We start from the raw sequence: 22,350 nt of genomic DNA, 5'->3' as shown, positions 1-22,350 counted from the left end.
TGGATCTGCATCAGACTGTACTTACTCATAGATAACAGCCAGCTAAATATGCCTGATTTTTTTCATCAAGATCCCTGAGACATTAACGACATTGCTGATAAAGCCCTATCTCACAAAGCATTCCTGGTAAAATAAGATAACAGAAAGAACAACATTTGACGTAAACATTTTTAAACGATCAGCAGTGATCAGTGTGAAAAATGTTCCCTTTGGTTTCCAAACTAGGCAGTTACTGACCAACGCTTTTCTCACAATTAACACGAACATTACAAAAGCTATATGCTAAAAGCTATCTCCTCCCCTGGGTTTCAAATATCAAAATGTTGAAATTGCTCTCATTACACAAACGTATACTCAGTAATTCAGATGCTGTCTGTCTGCACAAACCTTGCATTTGGGGGCAGATAAGCAGCAGCCTCTTCACTGAGCACGAAAACCCTCAGGGGACCGCTGGTTCATTAAGGGCATCTGCTGTTAACAAAAGAGCCGCGGCCCATTTGCAGTGATGGTGCAGGAGGGATGGACCGTCACAGACAGGTGGTCGCCAGCAGGGTGTCACTTGATTCAATGGTCCCAATAATGAAGCCCGGCCTGCGTCCCGATCTCTTCACACCGATATTGCTCTTTAACATTTGAACCTTCGGGGCCTACCGACTTAGAGCAGCCTGGTGTTAATTCGATTACTTCGACACCAGATAGTAAAGTGATGGTTGGAGATCATTTAAATGAAACCTGATCGTAGTTAGTGGCGGGCCAAGTGTCCATTAAGTTTTACCTACCAGTTAATTAAGTTGCTGTGATTATATAGCATTATGATTTAGATAAAGTAGCTGCTTTGTAATCCTGCTTTTTCTGCTTCAGTATTGGCTTTTGAAAATGTTGAGCGAAAGGATGATAATGACAAGGAATCAGTGCACACTAGTAGCTTCCTAATTGTCCTAATGGTCTGTTTTCAATCACCCTAAATCTCCATATTGTCTATAAAATCATGGAGGCCTTTGTTGGTATCAGTGAGGGATAAAAGACGGGGCAGCCATTAGCAAGATTCACAGACAGATGCAAAATATTTTAAAAGCCTGTAAATTCCTGTGGAGTCTTCCAAAAGAGGATTAACCTATATAAACCAGGGAAAACCATGAAGCACTTCTTCATTTAGCTAGCATTACAATAAAACAATGTAAACAGATGTGTATAGGCAAATGGCACGGATCTGTCCTCAGATGTAGGTCAGAGGATTTCTTTTCAATTAAGGGGGTGCTCCGCTCACGTAGCAGGGCTGCACCCGAACCTCCAGTTGAACTGCGTGGATTAAAATATCACAGGGGTGGCGGGGGTGCGGTGGGGGTGTTAGTTTGCCGTGTGGAGTCCGTGTTTTTTAAAGGCTTCGCAGGGTAACTATTAAAGAAGTGATTGATTCAATTTGTTGCTGAGCAGCGTGGTCACGGTGCGTATCTTCACCCCCCCCTCTTTGTGCTTGTCACCAGTCTGGGTTGAGAGGGCACGCACACGGCCTCAGCTGCTGGTGGAAAATCCCCTTTGTGTTTATTCGCAAAAGCAGCACTGGAGCCTCGGTTTGTTTCTTTATTTAGGCGCAGCATGAAAACTTTAAAAGATTGTGTCATATTCTGTTTTACATTCAGCGGATCAGGCTCTTGTTACCGTAGGTAAGTGGGCCTTGTTGGCAGCCGGTGAGAAAGAAATAAACAGAGAAAGACAAGCGCTCGGATTCGTCTCTTTCATGTGCTGTTACCATTTTAGGTCAGGTTTTGAAGGAGACATGTCTGACTTCATGTGTTTACCCCTGTTTTTCCACATGATATTTGGAGGAGCTCGGCTGGTGTACGTACTGTATATCTTTAAGTGTACCTTTAAGGGCAGCTCCAGTGACTCAACACCGCTGGAGGTTGGCGTGGGTGTCTTTCCTCGCTGCTCAGACATTACATCAGTGGCTCTTTCAATTCATAAAGGAATTTCTGCCGACTGAATCACACTGAAGCTGACCCGGTTCACTGAGGTTGATGGGGAAAAAGTCATCGTGACTACGTAGTGCTGGTTACTCACTGCAACATAGCAATAATGATACACCCGTCTCAAAGTGAAACATGAAACCGGAACAAGCTTATACATGGAGAGCGCGTATTGTTTTGCTGTGAGGCGATTATGCTGGGTTTTCTATTCATCAGGCGTAGTTTCTTCCATTGTAGATCAACATCTGAAGTGTTGAGGCACTCCTTAACTGAACATAAACAATGCTTGGTACACTCCCACATTACATTGGTGACAATGGAATAAAAATCCATTAATTGACTGTTGAATGTTGATTCAGATCTCTGGTTCCTCAGTTGACAAGCTGACTTTACCTTTGTTTATTTTAAATACAATGACATCAGACTGCTCAGTTTGCGAGATAACAACGTTGAAACATGTCAGAATTTGAGTTTAAACACTCAGGAACTGAAATTATCAACATGTGAAGAAATAGCCGTTTTGGCATTATGTCAATGATGTTTATGTATTGTAGTGCAGAGATGTCTATGTACGTTAGCATGCTAACCAGCTAGCTTCAGAACCTCCTGCATTACCACTTTCAGTCCATTAGTATAGCTCAGGCCTCCAGAGGATGGTCATCACCGGAGCCAGAATTCGGTTTGACCTGTATTATATACTGTGCACTGAGAGGGTGCTGAGCCCAACTGTGTTGCCAGCTGGTCCGGGTCGGGTTCCATTGCCCATTCCAATGCAGCTCCTCATCCTGGGTCATCCACCCGGTCCCAGGCCCTAAAGCCTTCTCTCAGCGGTACAAAGCCCCTGTGTTAGCAGCCTAAAGACTATCAAACACCCCAGTGCTCTGAGCTCCAAGTGCAGGCAGGGTCAGCTATAAGGAAGGCTAGCTGCACAGCTAATTAAGCTAACTAGCTATGAGCAGCTACAGTTAGCAGAGTTAGGTAGAGTTGACAGGTAGATAATTCTTACATATTGTATCTTTAACAAGTGTTATCTAATTGATTAAATAAGTATGTTTACTGTTTTTTTTTTTGTCTTCTACTACAGTACACTGAGTATCTGTGGGTTTGGACAGTTATTTAAATATATCAGCTTGGGTTGTGGAAAATTATGATGACCAATCATCTCTATATCATACATATTTTTTTAGATCAAGCAATTACTTTGAATCAATACTGGAGAATTTTTATGATTTATGAGTTTTATGCAGACAAGTCCCAGAAGCTCTCTTTAGTTTATTTCATTAAAGGTTACAGTTTGATACAGATTAAAAAAAAGAGCAGCAGCAAAACATCTGATATAAAGCTGATATTTATCACTCGTCAGATTTGGTCATGCTCAAGCATTTTCCACATACAGAGCACATTTTTCTCCCCCTGTGTGACTCTCTTAGTTCTGCTCTTGGTTGCAGTTGCGCTGTCATAGAGTCCCCTTTGTGCCCCATTGTTTGGAGACGCTGATTAAAGATGCAATTTTAAAAGCATATTTCAGTTGCTTGCATAAAAAATGTGTCCTATTTTAAACCTTCAGCTTTTAAATCTGAGGTGCTTGACTAAAATGCAACGCTACAATTTATGTGAAGTTCATAAAGAATCAAAGTTATACGGGACGGTGGGGACAAAGGGACCGGCCACAGCCATGAGGAAAAATGCGCATTCATACATTCAAAAGCTTAACTATTTAAAATCATGTGGTATTCATTGGCGGAACACCCTTTTTTTGAAATCCCACCAGGCCTTAACTACCGATTTGTCTCCGCCAGCCTCTTTCTTTCTGACTCCTCTCATGCGTGCAGGAGTGGACAAAGAAGTTTGGATTGTTCAGCTCCTCACTGAGCTATTTGGTAGCAGACAGTCCAGGAAACAGAAATACATTCCTTTCATTATCTCCTCCATCCTCCTTTCTTCTCCTACTCCGGTCACTGGACATAAAAAGCGCCTTCATGCACTTGGCAGAGCCGTCGGTGTTAAATTACCTGGGACCTGTGCCTCCCTCAGCATTCCACAGTAATTAAGAATATCTGCAGGGTCCACATCAACAGTCCACGAGAAGAAAAAAAAGAGAGAGGGCTCGGAGAGAAAAAAGGCGAAATGTGTATCTATTTCAGCATAGTGTGATGTCATCAAAGTGGGAGCTGCCTGCTGGTCTAGGGTTTTTTTTTTTTCGTGTGTGTGAAGTAGTAGAAAAGCTGTGTGTACGCCTCCCCTCCCCTCCCTCCCCTTCCCGTTCTCCCAGTCACTGAAAGGAAAAGGAAAAAAAAAAAAAAGACAAAAAAAGTGAGTGATTGTGTCAGGATGCAGAAGATGGCTTGGAAGTGAAGTCATGTGGGCTGTGCTGACATAAGGGGGAATTAGAAAGTGGAGGAAAAAAAAAAAAAAAAAACGGGTCGTGTGTCCACCAATCAACATGTGCCGGAGCGGCTCTGAGCACAAATGGAGTTGTGGCAGATGTTGTCTGAATAATGAGCGGGGGCGGGGCATGAAACCCTCTGCCAGGAGGGTGTCTGTCATTGCGAGGGAGCGATGAGAGAGAGAGGGCAGGCTTTTTTGTTTATCCAGGAGTACCAGCTCTCCTCAGAACTGCCCCACAGTTTTTTGGTGGAGCCCTTCTGGATTTGTCTGTGGATTATTTTTACACTTGTGCACTGAAGACTTTCCTTCGGCTCTGCGTGGATGCTGCGCAGGGGAAAAAGAAGCACTTTGGACCGGAGGAATAGTGATTAAGTTTTGGCAATGCACGGAGAACAGCCTGGAGACATATTTTTGGGATAGGTGGCTGTAATGAAGGACTGGATTTAGCTTTTTTATTACAGAGCATGAAGCTGCTATACAGGGTTTTTTTTATATTGTTCTGACATGTTTGTATTTCTAAAGCCTTTATTTTTTAATCAACTTGGATTTTTAAAAGAAAATCACCAAGAGCAATTTTAGTAGATATTATTTTGAAAATGTTGTATTTATTTGTTAAGATTGAATAGAAGAGAAAAATGATTATTTTGCACACGGTTGCTTCTCACATTGTGCTCCTTTCTAAATGACTCGGTGTGCACTAAAACAACAGTTTACCTCAAAGGATTTCACTACATCCTTAATCTTTTCTTTGTTGTGAGTAGTGACAATTGTTTTAGCATGGGCAAGCCGCTGAGCAGACCAGATTGCCTCAGACAAAACCCTTCCTGTGTGGGGAAGGGGGAGGAGGAGGATCTGAACATTGACGACTGCTACGTGCCCCAGAGATCCATTTATGACACCGTGCGGCTCAATGAGCAGATAGACTCGGGCTCTAAAGGCAGCCTTTCTTCCCGGCACTTCACAGGCACCTTACCTTACACTCACCGCACGTTAGACCTCAGCAGCCTGTGTGGAAATGGAGCTCTCTCTACTTCCAGTTCATTTGAGCTCCGGACCCGCAAACCTGCCACGCTGGAGGAGCGTGCCGTCTTTGATGGACTTAAATTCAACGGGCACATGATCAGGGTGACTGATACAGTGCTGCCCAAGTCCCGTCTCCAGGGAGGAGAGAAGAAGGATCACCCACATCATCGGCGGTCGTGGCGGACCTTCGCCCCAACTAATTTGGGCGAGTACGCGAGCCGCAGTGGGACCTTGCTGTCCGGGAGTGTTGAGAGGCCCGGGTTAATCAATGGCAGAAAAGGGCAGAGTATGACCAGCTCGCTGACATCTGAAGAGGACTCAGGTCTGTACAGTCCAACTGTGGAAAGGGAGCGACAAGCTCATAGATCCCACAAAAGACCCGGACCGGGCACAAGGAGTCTGTCATCTTCAGAGGCGATGCACATGTCCGGGGACCTGAGAACTGGGCGGTCACTCAGCTCAGGCCAGGAGGAGTTCCCTTTCACACCTGCGAGGGACAGCCGGAGTCTTTACCACAGTAGCAGCTTGGTCCAGGAGCGAGGACAAACAGGATCTGGTGCGGTGGATACCATCAGTAATGGAGAGTACAGATACTCCACAGGACGGTCATCCTTAGGGTCAGGCTCCAGGACTCAAAACGAAAGCTCCGGTTGGCGTTCCAGGACTTTAACAGACTATGACGAACTCTCCACTGCTGAGCTGTTGGAGGATGTTTCACCTCAGGACGACTGTGAGCTGGTTAGTGTGGTGGTGACACAGCCTGAGACATACGGAAACTCTGTAACCCAACCCTCAGAGAGCCCCCAGCCAACACAACCATGTACTGTGCAACAAGGAGCGTCCAAATACAACATGGAGGAGCTGGAGGAGTTTCTACAGTCGGTGGAGGCCTGTCTGCCTAAAAGTTTACAACACGCAGGACAGCACGAGATAGAAGCCTTACTGAACGTCATCGCCGCGTGCCCTGAAATGGACTCGATGGGTTATTTCTCCCCACAGGTGCCCCCAAAAATATCCTCCTCTCTCATTTCACGAGTTTTGCTTTTTAGCCAGTCCAACACATGTTTCACTAGATGATACACCTCTTTCGAAGAATTGCTGACTTAGTGTTTTTCTTTCATGTCTAATTACACGATGAGTGAAAGAGGTGTTGCTCACTAGTTCAGGCTGGAAGTCGGATTGTGCACAGCTGTGCTTTTACTGTTTACTGCTCTTGTAGGAGCTGCTGACTGGTCAGAGAGTTGTTCACGTCAGCTGGATTTGAAACACAAGGAGATGTCGTGGCAGTGGTGTCTCTGGATTCAGAATAACTTCCTGGCATCACTTTGGTCTTTCTTTTTCATATGAGAGAAACGCCTACGCACTTTTCTTCCTTGCCGCTTAAATATTTATTAACCCGACATTTCAGTCTTGTCCAATCTCCATCAGGACAGGACAGTCCGAATCGTTGTGTTTATAAATGTTTGAGCAGTAAGGGAGAGAGTGTGCACGAGTTCTTCTCATTGTTATTACGTTGCACCTTTATCCAACACATCTGCCAAACATGTTGGTGTGCAGAGATTTGTTAAAAATGCTAGACTTTTTTCCCTAAAAAATGTTTATCTAAATAATCACATTTTCATTTATGTGTTTGTGAGGTTTCAGACATCTGATTTGTCGGAACAGAACCATTTTCAGAAGTCATGACGGGGAGGGATACTGCAATTTAGCTCACCATAAAAGAGACATTTTTCAGAATTAGTCACTTAACTTGGGCTGTTTCCCAAAAAAATCTAATAAAACTGCTGCAGCATTAAAATCTCTCTCTTTTTTTTTTGAGTTGGGACAGCAAACAAGGAGGTTTAATGAAGAACCTCCAAATAAGACTGATCCCATTGTAATTTGAGCACTTACAAAATAATAATGCTGACTTGTTCCATTTGGTTTTAGGCGTTCCAGAAAGACGACATTGATCCATTGCAGGCGCAGCTCCAAGACATCAACTCGCTTGGCCAGGGTCTGGTACAAACCGCTGCCAAAGGCACCAGCACCAAGAAGCTTGAGGATGACCTGGAGGCAGTCAACACAAAGTGGAATACCCTCAATAAAAAGGTTATTTGCTTTTCACATGCCGGTATGACTGGTCCATCTCAAATATAAAGAGATATCAGCTGTGTAATGAGTCATTCTTATCATCTGTCGTCTTGTGATGAGCTACTGGGTGCAGTCTAAACAGGTGACATCTATATTTACCATGTGGTCTGCAGATTGCCGAGCGTTCAGCCGAGCTGCACGAAGCCCTGCTGCACTGTGGGAGGTTCCAGGATGCTCTGGAGTCACTGCTCAGCTGGTTGACTGACACGGAGGAGCTCATGGCCAATCAAAAACCTCCATCTGCAGAGTTTAAAGTGGTCAAGGCTCAGATACAAGAGCAGAAAGTAAGCCGGTATTAAATGGCACAAACATATGAACACACGCTGTAAAGACACGCCTGCACTTCTATTTTAATCTTTTCCACTTCGGCACGAGAAAATCCATGTTTTGACTTTGCCATTCATCTCATTTAATCGACGTCCATTGTTAGACATGAGTGCGTTACACAAAGCTTTCAGTTTAATGGACACTTAATTTGTGCCCGTTAGATTTACTGTTTTTCATCACCAGGCAATGTTCGTGGTTGGAGCATGTTAAAGGCGCCCAATAACTCTCCCCCCCTTTGTTCGCCTTTGACAGCTCTTACAGAGACTGCTGGATGAGCGAAAACCAACAGTGGAGCTGATAAAGAAAGAGGGCGGTAAGGTTGCAGAACTGGCAGAGTCTGTGGATAAGGAGAAGGTTGCAAAAGAGATCGAATGCCTGGGGCAGAGGTGGAACGCTCTGCTCAAAAAGGCTGAAAGCAGGTCTGTATATACACCTGTAGTGTTAAACAACCTTCTGAATGGAAGGCTACTGTATGCTTCAGATAAGGGATGCTAATTTATTTTTCGAGATTTAAAGCATTGTGATTAAATTTGTGTTTTTTGCCTAGATTTAGATTTGACAGCATTCAAAACTTTCAAAAAATGTCCACCTCCTGAATTTCAGTTTGGTGAATATAAAGCAGAAAGCTGGTTAGCTTAGCATTTATTAAGTTATCTATTTTTTCAAGAAGTGCATCCCTTAAAATGTTGAACTATTCATTTAAGCTTCAGTGGGAAGAAGTGAATTCATGGGTTTGATAAGGGCTAGCTAGCTAGCTTGCTGTTTTCCTGTTTCTAGCTTCAAGTGTTTGTGCTAAGAAAATCTGGAAATCCTAAGTGAGCTAGAGGGAAACAGTGTGTCAGCTAGCTAGCTGTTTCCGGTTCCAATTGTTTGTGCCAAGGAAACGAGAAAACTGGAAGCTAGCTAGCATTTTCCCTGTTTTTCAGTGTTTGGCCCAAGCTAAGCTACGCAGCTGCTGGCTGTAGCTTTATGTGACATGACTATACAGACACACTGTAGGAGTGATATCTGTCTTTTCTCCTAACTCTTTGCAACAAAGCAAATTAAAGCATTTCCAGAAATGTCCATAAACTGTTCCTTTAAATATTGCTAATGAAAAGCTTGCTAAATATGCTATGAGTTGTGATTTAAAAAAAATGTATTTTGACATTTGCCAGGGTCAGGGTTAAAGAATTTAAATTAACTCTCACTTTCCTCCAAGAGGAGATTAATCCTCAAGTTCAAAACAGGGCTGTTAAACATTATTAATGTGTTTCTAACATTTCCCAGTTGCACAATCTTTTAATAGTCCTTGTTGAAATAAACTGTCCTGTCACTCTGTCTATGACTTTCCTCTGGTCCTAATCCACTGTTGTTATTATCTGCATAAATGTGTCAGGCACAAGCAGCTAGAGAGCATCTTAGTGGTGACTCAGCAGTTCCACGAGACACTCGAGCCGCTGAGCGAGTGGCTCGCCGCCACAGAGAAACACCTCGTCAACTCCGAACCCATCGGCACCGAGACGTCGAAGCTGGAAGATCAGATCTCTCAGCACAAGGTAACATCCTTCGCCTTACATCGCTGCCACGTGTTTTTACGACACAGCTGATTTCAGTTTCATTCATTTTGCTCGTTACTTCACGTTTTGTGCTTTTCATTATTTCCCATTCCGTTTTTCATTAAAATTTCCGTTTCACATTTTTGTTTTATGTTTGTGTTTTGTGTTTGTGTCATGTCTCCTTGGTTCGTTTCCCATCCCCTGTGGTCAGGCCTTAGAGGAGGAGATAATGAATCACAGTAAAGACCTGTTTCAGGCCGTCAGTCTGGGTCAGATGCTCAGAACTGTGAGCTCGGTGGACGATAAGGAGTTTGTTCAGTCAAAGCTGGACGCCAACCAGGGCAGTTACATTGAGCTCCAGGAGCGGTGCAGGAGGAAAGCCGAGATGCTTCAGCAAGCTCTGGCAAACGCCCAGCTGTTCGGAGAGGACGAGGTGGCTCTCATGAACTGGCTGAACGAGGCGCACACGAGGCTGAACGAAGTGTCCGTGGAGGACTACAATATAGATGTTCTTGAAAAGCAGCTGGCAGAACAACGGGTACACACTCCTCCTCAGGCCAAGCATTATGTTGTCCTTTCATTTTAAGTTGCATCAATCATGTTTCAGTTGACTTTAGTTATTAGTGAGCCGTCCATTGTTCACAGTAGAGTTCTTTGTCACCCTCACTGACTTTCTAAGGGTCTGTTTTCCTTTTTAGGCACTGCAGAGTGATATTGAGTTAAGGAAGAAGAATGTCGACCAAGCCATCTCTAACGGGATGGAGCTTCTGAAGCAAACAACAGGCATGTCTAAGTTTATGACAATCACAATTCATACAGAAAACAATAGTCTCTGTAATACACGTTATAAGGTTTCCTGCCTCGTTTTGGGAGCAGTTCAGTACTCAATCTTTCTCGCAATCGTGAATAATAAAATTTGTTGAAATCTAGTTTAAAAAAACAGTTTGTCATCATCAGAAAGTAGTAATTTGCCTTCTTGCTGTGAGTATGATGGGAATGTACCACCAGTGACCTTGCTTGGCTAACAAAAAGCACATAAACCCTGTAAAATCTTTCTTTCTACTTAGGTTTTCCACAGAACAAACGAACAAGATATAACATGTAAATGAGTGAGCTAAGCTAAGCTAAGCCAAGAGCTTGTATTTACCAATTGCCAAAGTATTTCTTTATCTGTCAGTGGGTTTTATGATTGGGTGCAAGTACCATTAGAACTGAAATGTGTGACCTCAAACAGCATCTTGTAGTGATTCTCGCTCTAGTTCCCTGAGGCAGCACATCCTACACCGCTATCCTAAAGCTGAGTTAATTAGAGATAACCTGTTATCTGTTTATAGGCGATGAGGTGATTGTTATCCAAGGCAAACTGGATGGAATAAAAACAAAGTATGCCGAGATCAACTCCATGAGCGACACCGTTTTGAAGAAGCTGGAGCGGGTTTTGAGTCTCTCCACCAAGCTGCAACATACCCACGAGGACCTGAGCTCCTGGCTGGAGAAAGTGGAGTCTGAGACCAGCACGTTTGCTGATCAGGAGCCAGTGGGCGAGCAGCTAATACAGGCACAGAGCAGGCAGAAGGTAATTCACCCCTAACTAAATAAATACCACATTTTATGTCCAACATAAAATACTGTACTTCTAAGACTCAGTGGGCTGATTCGTCATGCCTAAGCCGGTGTTTTCTGTGTCTCATGTAATCTCGTCCAGGCCTTGTTGAAGGAAACCAAAGACCAGAAGCCAGTGGTGGACAAGCTGAATGAGCTGAGCAGCTCTCTCCTGGATCTGATCCCCTGGCACACTCGTGAGGGTCTGGACAAGCTGGTGACTGAAGATAATGAGCGGTACAGAGCCGTCAGCGACACCATCACCCAGCAGGTCGACCAGATCAACGCCGACATACTCAAATCACAGCAGGTAAACCACAGCAATTAATACCCAGCCTTTGCTCATTAGGCTTTTCTATCTGTTTCTTATTATTGGTAATTCCAATTAGGAGTTGAGACATTTTCAGCAGTGGAAAATGTTTTTCGGTCTGTTTCCAGTTTGAACAGGCTGCTGACTCTGAGCTCGCCTGGCTGACTGACGCCGAGAGGAAGTTGATGTCGATGGGCGAAATCAGGCTGGAGCAGGACCAAACCACAGCCCAGCTCCAAGCACAGAAGGTTAGCCTGTCATAATGTGTGCCTGTGTGTGTTTGCGTGCGTGTGTGTGCGCGTGTATCCCTCCATTTAAACAAAGTACAGTAAACACCGCGGCTTGTTTTGTAACATGCAAACTCACCCTACCGGTTTTTCAGATCTTCTCCATGGACATCATGAGGCACAAAGATGCAGTGGATGAAATCGTGAAAACGGGAATGGCCATCATGAACAGCAAAAACCCAGAGGAGAAAGAATTCCTGAAGGTTCAAAGAATTTATTACAGAAAAAATTGAAACAGACAATTAATCATGAAGAATATGCACATAAGTTGAAGTGTCTTCTTGCTTTTCCATCAGGCCAAGACTCAAACTCTGTTGGAGAAGTACGGTATCGTCAGTCAGCTGAACTCGGAGCGCTCTCTGCAGCTGGAGCGAGCCCAGTCTCTGGCCAGTCAGTTCTGGGAGACTTACGAGGAGATGTGGCCGTGGCTTCAGGAAACTTTGAGCAGCTTCGGCCAGCTGCCTCCACCCGCCATCGAGTATGAAACACTCAGGCAGCAGCAGGAGGAGCTCAGGGTAAGAGCGCGACAGAAGCAGATATTCAGCGCGGTGCTTTTGTTTAAGCGGTAAAAAGAAACTTAACATGTCGCTTCCTCTGCAGCAAATGCGCGAGCTGATCGCCGAGCACAAGCCGCACATCGACAAGATGAATAAGACCGGGCCTCAGTTACTTGAACTCAGCCCAGAGGAGGGAGTGCCCATCAGAGAGAAGTACACAGCCACAGACCTGCTGTACACCAAACTCAAGGCGGACGTCAAGCAGAGAGCTGCGACTCTGGATGAGGCCATCTCCAAATCCACTCAGGTGTGGAGCAGTTGTTCACCGGGTGTTTTTATTGTTCTTAGCTATATTTTATAGTATATCACTTTTATGGTATAAAAAAGTTTAAAGAAATGGCTGCTTGTTCCGTCCATCCATGATAACATTTTAAAGATCTGCTAAAATTGTTTGATTATAATTAAAACTTTTTGCTATTTAATAAAAAAAAAACCAATGGATTATTTTTTTTTATAAATCAGATAGTTGAAATAGAGATTATAACTGTCTTTACTAAGAGTTCAGGATTCTAGTTTGAACATTAATTGAGACGATTATCAAATATCAAGATAGTCGACAGATGAATTGATTAAGTGAGTAATTGATTTACTTTTCAATGAGGCATTTATTTAGAGAAGGTCATGTCTAAAAATTAAAACTCATCCCACTTTGTTATTTTTGCATTGTCATACTGGACAACGTATAACCTGACAGCAATATATACTAATATATCTGTGAATGGCCAATATCGGCCAATAATAATATATCAGTCAGTCTCTACAAGAAATAAATTACTTTTACACACTGTAAAACTGACTTAGAGGAAATCCATTACCTCAAAATTACCAAGTAAAGGAGACTAATCATTTTAAGTTGTAAAAGTAAAGTCAACTTTTAAAATGTAATTGTAGGGTTGTTTCTTCTTTATAAATACATAAACTTTTTTAACAAGAGAGCCAAATTTACCCAGCTTTCTTGAGTGATATTCCTACAGGAAAGTAAAGTGTATCCTCCTCCTCCACTAGTTCCATGACAAAATTGACCCGATGCTGGAGTCCCTGGAGCGGATCGCTGAACGCCTACGGCAGCCTCCGTCTATCTCTGTGGAGGTGGACAAGATCAAGGAGCAGATCTCAGAAAACAAGGCCGTCTCTGTGGATCTGGAGAAACTGCAGCCATCTTACGAGACGCTGAGGCAGCGAGGCGAGGAGATGATAGCTCGCTCTGAAGGAGCAGACAAGGACATATCAGCCAAAGGTAAATCTCAAATTATCTTATTCTTTTTGATACATTTGATTCCCTTTTATTTTTAATGAACTGAATCCAGTTAGGAAAGTTTTACCATAATGGGGCATTGGGATCATTATCAGAGTCAATAGGACAAATTGCTTAATAAAAGGTCAATAGGAAGAAAGAGCATTTTTTTTTTCTCCCCCTATCAACACATGTGTAACCATTCTTCAGATTTTTTTGGCTTAAAGAGTTTTGGCAAAGTTTTTGCTCATTGGACTGCAAAAGCTTTCCTGCAGGTGTGGCTTTTATGAGAATGCCATTCTCTTTTTAGGCAAAGGAAGGAAGGAAAAATTAAAGCATGAGACGGATACCAAACAGTGTCTCATTAAACCTGCGATGTGCGGGATGTGTTCCATTTGGCACGAGCGGCTGACTAACACATGCTGATAGTTCGTGTCTGTATTCCATATTTAATGCTGTTAATTGATTCGTTGTATACTGATTGTAATTTGTGGTTTTCCAAGCTGTACAAGACAAACTGGACCAGATGGTCTTCCTCTGGAGTGACATCCAGGCCTTGCTGGAGGAGCGTGAGGCAAAGCTGCTGGATGTGATGGACCTGGCAGACAAGTTCTGGTGCGACCACTGCGCGCTCATCGTCACCATCAAAGACAGCCAGGACCTGCTGAGAGAGCTGGAGGAGCCCGGAGTCGACCCGTCAGTCGTCAAACAACAGCAGGAGTTTGTGGAGGTCAGACAGGAGATGAAGCTACAGAATCTATTTGTGGATGACTGTAGATTATTTGTTGTAAATTTCACAGTTTTTGTACTCGTACAGGGATTCAAGGAGGAGATCGACGGGCTGCAGGAAGAGCTTGACGTGGTTCATAACCAGGGTGCAGAGCTGATGACCGCCTGCGGGGAACCTGATAAACCCGTGATAAAGAAAAGTATCGATGAGGTAATAAATGACATTCAAAACCATCTGCACACAGAAACATTTTTCTAATTTACTCGTAGATTATTTGGAGCGTCTGTGCTGATTTTCTTCAACTGCTCCTGTTGACCCGCTCGTGTCCTGTTTCCAGGTGAATTCAGCGTGGGAAAATCTCAATAAGACCTGGAAGGAGAGAGTAGAGAGACTGGATGAAGCCATGCAGGCTGCTGTGCAGTTTCAGGATGGCCTGCAGGTAATTTGATTGCTGCCTCTTTGTATTTAAAGATCTCATCTACGCATGTAATAAAGCCAACAAAGTGTGTGTGACTTGGCTTTTGCTTAAAATGGCACCCATTCCTTCTCCCTCATTAAATTCCAGAATATATGAATATGCAAATAAACACAATGTCCACTCACAGTCCACTCTCAGTGTATGGGCACTGGAGGTACTGTTAATTTTTCTTTGTCTTTATTGTAATGATGGAATGTAAACATAGTACATATACTCAAGTACTGAGAGCAAGTTTTAAGTTCTTGTACTTTACCTGAGTGTATGCTCGATCCAACTCGTCCACTGATATATTAATACATTTAATTATAAATAATACATTGATTCTTAAGAAAATTTACTCTCAGATACTTTAAGACTTTTACTCAAGCTCTATATATATGTGTGACTTTCACTGTTACCAAAGTAACATTTTAACGGAATATCTTTACCCTTACTCATGTATGACTTTTGGGTACTTTTAACAACCCTGCTTTATTGTGCGTAACTAATAATAGAATATACTTGCTCATCGAGACATTTACATGATTGAAAGTTAAACACACGCAGTTGTACCAGCCCTCAGTTGAAAACCACAGATCACAGCGCTTTTTTATTGCACGTAATTGAAGTGATGCAACATTTTACGAGGGAGCAAATAATTTTGAGACAATAAACACAAACCACAGCACTCGCTATATTTGGTTCAAACTTTGACTCATGTGTTCAAAGTTACTCAAAAAAAAGAAAAGGTCCTCCACACAGCCGCTTGATATGAAACTCACTTTAAGGATGATGGTAATGTTTTTTTGGTGTTCAAGTTCAGGGCTTGTTTTACACAACGCGACGCTAAAGTGTGAAACCTGACTCCCTGTGCACTAAGCTTTGGTTTCTGCCACTAACAATGGTTTCCCACCTTGTTCACAGGGTATGTTTGACTGGGTGGATATTCTGGAGAGCAAGCTGGATTCAATGTCACCTGTAGGCACAGACCTGGAAACTGTCAAGCAGCAGATTGTCGAGCTCAAGGTACAGTCCTGTTTTCTTGTTTTAAATGTAATTCCTTAACTTGACTAGCGAAATTCACTTTTACAGAAGCTATGTCATGTGCCAGCTGTGTTTATTTCAAACGGCAAGAGTTGGCCTGTTTTGTACAGTTACAAAAGCTTGAGCTCCGTAAGGTAGTCACATTGTATTTGATTCACAAAAAGACAGATCTTGTGTTGAAAAGCCATCGACAGTAGTTTAACGTGTATTGTCCATAAGGCTTTGTACCTCTGTTGACTGATTGGGTGTATCACTGTGCGTGTTTCAGGAGTTCAAAGGAGAGGCTTACCAGCTGCAGATAGAAATGGAGCGCCTTAACCACCAGTCAGGCCTCCTGCTGAAGAAGGTGACGGAGGAGGCCGATCGCTCCGCCATCCAGGAGCCAATGTCTGAGCTGAAGATGCTCTGGGAGACCTTGGATGAAAAGATCATCAGCCGACAGGTCAGGAGAGGGAAACGTGTTGACGTCAGAACATATCTAGACATAAAAAAATGGTCTAGAAAACATCCTCAGCAATGTGATCAAACAGGCAGTGGGATGTGTCGTTTTGTATACGGGTCAAGTGCTTTCACCCGCCGTGATATCTGATGTTTTGATCTGTCATTGATCTAGCACAAACTGGAGGGAGGCCTCCTGGCACTGGGCCAGTTCCAGCACGCACTGGACGAGCTGCTGGCCTGGATGAGCCACACCGAGGAGCTTCTCGCTGAGCAGAGGAAGGCTGGAGGGGACCCCAAAGCCATTGAGATAGAGCTTGCCAAGCACCATGTACGACAAAAGTTGATCACACTTCATTTAATTTCATGAAACAGAACAAGGAGGCAGTCGATTCATGATCCTTTATTCCACAATGAACCTTTACCCTGTACATATTAGTCCTTATGTGCTTCAGATCCATCCACTCAACATCCATGGCTGCTTTTGTCTCCTCAGGTTCTCCAAAATGACGTGTTGGCTCACAAGGCAACAGTTGAGACAGTTAACAAAGCCGGCAATGATCTGGTGGAGTCCACCGCTGGAGAGGAAGCTTCCAGTCTGAAGAGCAAACTGGAGAACCTGGACCAGCGGTGGAAAGGCATCCTGGAGAAGACGGCGCAGAGGAAGCAACAACTGGAGAGTGCTCTGATTCAGGTATGAAAAATAATTTCATTGTGTTTATTCCCTTTTTAATAAAATGTGATTGATTCTATTCTCCAAGGGGAGCCAACATGTCAGTTATAAATTGTTTCTGGAGATTCTTTTCTCTCCCCCCCTCCTCGTTTCTTCTGCATCCTGTGGAGTTTCTATTCATAACTGTTGACATTTTGATGTGAGGAGGGATATGAGAAGCCAAAATAATGAAGAAATGTTTGAAACATTTCTACAAAAACACAAAATCTGTCTGAGGCTGAGTGGGTTTTCAAAGATGAGATTCTGAGGTTTTAAAAGTGCCAAAAGAAATTTAATCAATTCAGTTTAAACAGTAAGTTTAAAAGAAAACCAACAATATTTGCGATTTACGAAGAAAAGGGCTTATATTCATAACAATTCAGGCTTTTTAATCTATACAGCTGATCAGTTTTGGTATCTAAATGAATGCGAAGAATTAATAACTCAGACATCCTCTTCTCTGAACCATAGGTTGCAAACAATGAGTGTGTGTGACACCTTTTGTCCTGACCCAGGTTGTATTGTGTTGCAGGCCCAAGGTTTCCATGGTGAGATAGAAGATATGCAGCAATGGCTGAAAGACACAGAGCGTCAGCTGTTGGCATCAAAGGCTGTGGGAGGCTTACCAGACACGGCCCGGGAGCAGCTTAACGCCCATCTGGTATGTGTTTAACAATATGAGAGGCCGCATGCAGATGGCAGGCTCGTGAGGAGACGGCCGTGTCTTTTCTGTGTTTTATCTCAAGTGTGAAAATTAAGTGACACTGCAGATATACACTACTGCAGCAAAAAGACAAAAGAAGCCTTTAAAGTGTTTCAAATTGATTGGGCCGTGTCAGACTGTAATGAATTTAGGAATGTTTTCCTTTGTTTTCCTTATCTCTGATGGAGAAACTCAAGATACTTTCACAGCAAACTCTCCCCGCAGAACCTTCATCAGTGACATCTTATTGAACCAAATACGGAATTTTATCAGATTACTAACATTATGCTCATACTCTGCTTGTTCTTTCACCATTTTTGGACCTAACATAAAAATAAAGTGCACTGACAGAATCATCACAATCACTACAGGCACGGCAGACTCTCACACTGTCATCCAAAACTAAAGCGAACGGGAGTGTAGCCTGTTTGCTCTCATCGTGCCATTGTGTCTTGCAGGAGTTGTGTTCTGCCTTCGAGGCCAAGGAGGAGCTGTATCAGGAGCTGGTGAACAAGGGTCACCAGCTGCTCGCCGTGTCGCCCGAGGGTCCAGACAGTAACACGGAGCAGGACCTCGCCAACCTGAAGGACAAATGGGGAGCAGTGCAGGGGAAAGTCGCTGAGAGAAAGGTATGCGAGCAGCCGACCAACGCTGCTCCTAATGATTCACAACTTGAGCTCCGAGTCCCAGTGAGAGCCCGCTGACAGACACTTGAGCCATGACTCTGTCCTTACACCATTCATTATCGGCGCTGGGATTAGAGGCTTACAACTACAGAGTGCTGGCAAGGACACACAGGATGTGGTTACACTGTAGATCACAGCGGATGAGTCAGCGAGAAACAACAGTGGTTTGTCTCAAGTGTTGCCATAGCGAACACTTGACAAGAGTGTAAAATAAATACAAGAGCTTCGGCTAATGTATGAGCCATCACAAAGGCTCATCAGTCATGTCGTTGTTTTTTGGGAAATCCTGTCCTTTGGAACAACAGGTTCTCACTTTTGTGGCTCCGGTAAATAAACGTCATCATTCTACAAAGCTAAAAAATAAATCATCCCTCCCCGACCACTCTCACTCCAGATATGGAGCTCCTCATTGTGGCTGCTGGAGAGTTTGCTGTAGCGTTTTGCTTCCTATTTACTTTGGTCCTGTTCCCAGGAATTCAGAGTCTGCTAAATCTTAGAGCGGCACAGGGTTGCAGCTGCCAGCCAGGACTCTCCTGCAGCAGTGTGACACTCCTATACACTTTTTTTTTATCTAAGAAAACAAAAGAATTCTGCTGTAGTTGTTCTAATATTCGCCTTTACTCACTTAGACATTATATCCACATTACTGATGATTATTTATCAATAATCTCAATGGGTTAATATTTTTTGAAAGTGCCAGTGTTATAAAAAGCATTATTCTTTTTTAAAAAGTCAGATGAAATAAATTAATTTAAAAATGTGCTACTTTGGCACTGATGCAGCATGTCATCTACAAAGTAACTATTGACCAAATATAGCAAATACATGTAAAGGAGTAAAAGCACAATATTTGCCTCAAAAATGTAGTGGAGTTGAAGTATGAAGGAGCAGAAAATGGTAACAATACCTCAAACTAGCTGATATGCTGCCCTTTTTCTGTTTTGAGTATGAATTTGAAAGGCAACCAGTTCTTACATATTGCACCTTAAAGCACTTGAGTAAATATACTAAGTTGCAAGTCATTACTGCAAAGTACCAGTTGGTCATCAAATTTTCAGATGGGATAACAAAAATTTATTGATTTTGTAGCCCCATCGTTCATGCTAATACGATGTGCTTTAGAGGAGATTTCAAAATATTGAGTTCTGTATTGTCCATCGTGATACAGTCTTAAGATATCATAGTAGATATCATATCATAGTTATTTTAAGATCATGTTGCTGAGCCCCAGAAATATGAAAAAAAATGCAGTTCCATATTTAGCAAAACCCTCAACGTGACCCACAGCTTCTGAGAGAAACACATTAATACCCGCAGCTCTCATCAGGTTTGCGATGTCATTAACACAGCGTTTTACGGTCATGTGGCGAGCCAACAAATGGATCTTTTTCCAGCAAAGGATGTTTCGCTCATTCAATTAAAAGCTCATCACCTCCCTCTCTGCCTCTCCATCCGCCTCTCCAGAGATGTTAACTTCCTCTGTGTAAATAGAGGTCATGTTTGGCACAACGGGAGTGTAATTGTTTTTTTTTTTCTTCCTCCCTCATCGTCTAGTGTTGTAGCAACCGAACGGTTTGTTTTTTTAGCACTGTATGGTGTGGTACAGGTCAGGGCTGGACAATTAATCAAAATATTATCGAAACTGCAATATGGCCAAGTGCAATGTCCAAATCTCAGGAGCTGCACTTTTATTTGATATTGCTATTTTTGGTAGAGACTCCGGCAAAATTCACATCATATTTTTATATTTTTCTCAGTGGCAATGAAAGGCATGACTCATGACGTAATCGCGATATCCTTCAGCCCTATTAGGGTTGTAACAAAGACAGCGAGATTGTTTGTGCTCCCGGATCCAATGATGCTTTGTCTTATAGGTGAAACTAGAGGAAGCCTTGACACTGGCCACAGATTTCCACAACTCGCTGCAGGACTTCATCAACTGGTTAACCCAAGCGGAGCAGACACTGAACATGGTTTCTCCCGCCTCGCTCATACTGGAGACCATCATGTTTCAGATTGATGAGCATAAGGTAATGTTTGTCTAGAGGGTTACATAACCTCTGCGATGAAATTAAATGCTGATGACAAATGGAACATTTTTTTTTTTTTTTTTTTTATGTGTGTGTCTACGTGATTGCTTTTACTTTTCCCCTGAAGGCATTTTTATACAATTCCATGCTGTTATCCAGCTGCTGTGTCATTTCTTTAGCGAGTGGAAAATTATATCAGTTTCATTTGAAAGAGAGGAGCTTGCATTTGCTAATTCGCTGTTCGGCTTTGCCATCGAGCCAGTAATGACTTAATGACTCCGTCTGTTTCGTCATTCAGTGCGTAGCTCATTACCACATCAGTCACATGAACTAAATTACCTCCGCTGTCGCTGCCTTTAAATACAGTAACACCTACTCTAACAATCTCTCCACCAGATGTTTGTGACAGAGGTGAACTCCCACAGGGACCACATCATCGAACTAGACAAGACAGGAACACACTTGAAGTACTTCAGCCAGAAACAGGATGTGGTCCTCATCAAGAACCTGCTGCTCAGCGTGCAGGGCCGCTGGGAGAAGCTGGTGCAGCGCTCCGTCGAGCGAGGCCGTCTGCTGGACGACGCCAGGAAGAGAGCCAAACAGGTACTGTTCTGTGAAATGTTAAATTGGGTTTGAAATAGGCATTGTTAACTGCTGTTAGGGCCTTTTCATTATCATTGGAACGCTGTGGAAATAGTATATGCAGCCTGTTCCTTGTTCTGTCTGCGGCGTATTACAGCCTTTTCATTAGTGTGGCCTCTATTCTGTTCCACGGGCCTGAAAGCTTAATCATCTGAACGTTTAACAGGACTCAGCGATAAATCAAGTGAAATCATACCTTTCTGAAACAATGTGTTTGTTTCTTTGTTCTTCATTAGTTCCATGAAACTTGGAATAAACTGATGGAATGGCTGGACGAATCTGAGAAGGCTTTGGACTCAGAAGTGGAAATTGCCAACGACCCGGACAAAATCAAGACACAGCTGGCGCAGCACAAGGTGGCCGAGCATTATCTTATCACGCAAGTTAATATAACGAGGGACCTTTGACAGCATCCACAGCACAGTCTCATTTAGAAAACAACTCAATGTCAGAATCATGAGACAGCGCCATGTTTAATGTGTAATGTTGGAGGAAATCCCAGTAGTGAAAGCTATTTATGGGAATTACAGTATCTACTGAACGCATTAGTCGTGCATTTGCTCGAGTTACCGACTACCCAGTCCCCTCTGGTTGTCCCAGCAGTGTTATGCTAGGATGTTGTGCTAATCCTATCATAATCCCGGGATGGACCAAATGTTTTAGGGGTGACCTTGCTTTTGGATACTTTTAATCTCCGTGGAGGAGTGGCTCTTGAGTTTTGACCCCCTTTTTTTTTTTTTAGTTTCCCATCACACAATACTGTCTTATTAATCACAAAAACACACACAAACACAGATTAGGATGCTGTCTGACATGCCAACGGTAATGGAATAAAAATCCTCTGAGATGGTTCACTGTGAAGAAATCCACCACACTAGACTGCAATCAGCTCGTTATAAATGCAGTAGTGGTTGGACGATGGGCCTTGCTGAAATGTTTTTAATCCACAGGAGTTCCAAAAAGCTGTGGGCAGCAAGCACTCAGTGTATGACACCACGACACGAACGGGGCGGGCCCTTAAAGATAAAACCTCCCTTCAGGATGATAATCAGAAGCTGGACGACATGCTGAGCGAACTGAGGGACAGATGGGACACTGTTTGTGGCAAGTCAGTGGAAAGGTAAGGATTCGTCTCGCCACAGTTATTGTCGTTTTTAACCCCCGTCAACTACTCGTCTTGATGCACTAGCAGTAACAATTTGCGTTCTTCTGCAGACAAAACAAGCTGGAGGAGGCCCTGTTGTTTTCCGGCCAGTTTACAGACGCTCTCCAGGCTCTCATTGACTGGCTGTACAGAGTGGAACCTCAGCTGGCTGAGGACCAGCCGGTACATGGAGACATAGACCTGGTTCTCAACCTGATAGACAACCACAAGGTAGGAAACAAAGCAAGACCACGCCACAGCATGATTTAAAGCTACAAGAATCCACTGTTGACCTGCTAAATGAGTGCTGGTCTTCAGAAAAGTCTTTAGAGGCAGCATCAAAACCCAAAGCATAAAAGCTTTCACTGCTGCATCGACACGACCCTTTCCTTGCTGCA

The 22,350-nt window shown here is 43.3% G+C and overlaps 1 protein-coding gene across 20 annotated transcripts in view; it reads left to right on the top strand.

Annotated features, from left to right (window-relative positions):
• The window catches only part of LOC115596343 (dystonin-like), a 118,665-nt gene that overhangs the window by 83,702 nt on the left and 12,613 nt on the right, over positions 1-22,350 (top strand). For 17 of the 20 annotated variants that reach the window (XM_030441350.1, XM_030441333.1, XM_030441330.1 and 14 more), the window contains 27 exons: positions 7,308-7,469; positions 7,625-7,795; positions 8,091-8,257; positions 9,217-9,376; positions 9,588-9,914; positions 10,075-10,159; positions 10,711-10,952; positions 11,082-11,288; positions 11,417-11,536; positions 11,671-11,778; positions 11,872-12,090; positions 12,176-12,379; positions 13,138-13,369; positions 13,870-14,096; positions 14,184-14,306; positions 14,434-14,535; positions 15,478-15,579; positions 15,866-16,039; positions 16,211-16,366; positions 16,532-16,729; positions 17,280-17,408; positions 17,909-18,079; positions 20,011-20,166; positions 20,563-20,769; positions 21,045-21,164; positions 21,759-21,928; positions 22,024-22,183. In XM_030441350.1, coding sequence (XP_030297210.1) covers positions 7,308-7,469; positions 7,625-7,795; positions 8,091-8,257; positions 9,217-9,376; positions 9,588-9,914; positions 10,075-10,159; positions 10,711-10,952; positions 11,082-11,288; positions 11,417-11,536; positions 11,671-11,778; positions 11,872-12,090; positions 12,176-12,379; positions 13,138-13,369; positions 13,870-14,096; positions 14,184-14,306; positions 14,434-14,535; positions 15,478-15,579; positions 15,866-16,039; positions 16,211-16,366; positions 16,532-16,729; positions 17,280-17,408; positions 17,909-18,079; positions 20,011-20,166; positions 20,563-20,769; positions 21,045-21,164; positions 21,759-21,928; positions 22,024-22,183 — 4,599 coding nt within the window. The remainder of the gene's footprint in view (positions 1-7,307; positions 7,470-7,624; positions 7,796-8,090; positions 8,258-9,216; positions 9,377-9,587; positions 9,915-10,074; positions 10,160-10,710; positions 10,953-11,081; positions 11,289-11,416; positions 11,537-11,670; positions 11,779-11,871; positions 12,091-12,175; positions 12,380-13,137; positions 13,370-13,869; positions 14,097-14,183; positions 14,307-14,433; positions 14,536-15,477; positions 15,580-15,865; positions 16,040-16,210; positions 16,367-16,531; positions 16,730-17,279; positions 17,409-17,908; positions 18,080-20,010; positions 20,167-20,562; positions 20,770-21,044; positions 21,165-21,758; positions 21,929-22,023; positions 22,184-22,350) is intronic. The other 3 variants (XM_030441351.1, XM_030441347.1, XM_030441343.1) reach the window with 1 other exon arrangement.

The sequence above is a fragment of the Sparus aurata genome, chromosome 15, assembly GCF_900880675.1.
Source record: "Sparus aurata chromosome 15, fSpaAur1.1, whole genome shotgun sequence".
NCBI classification, from domain to species: domain Eukaryota; kingdom Metazoa; phylum Chordata; class Actinopteri; order Spariformes; family Sparidae; genus Sparus; species Sparus aurata.
This window is presented reverse-complemented; position numbering and strand designations above follow the sequence as displayed.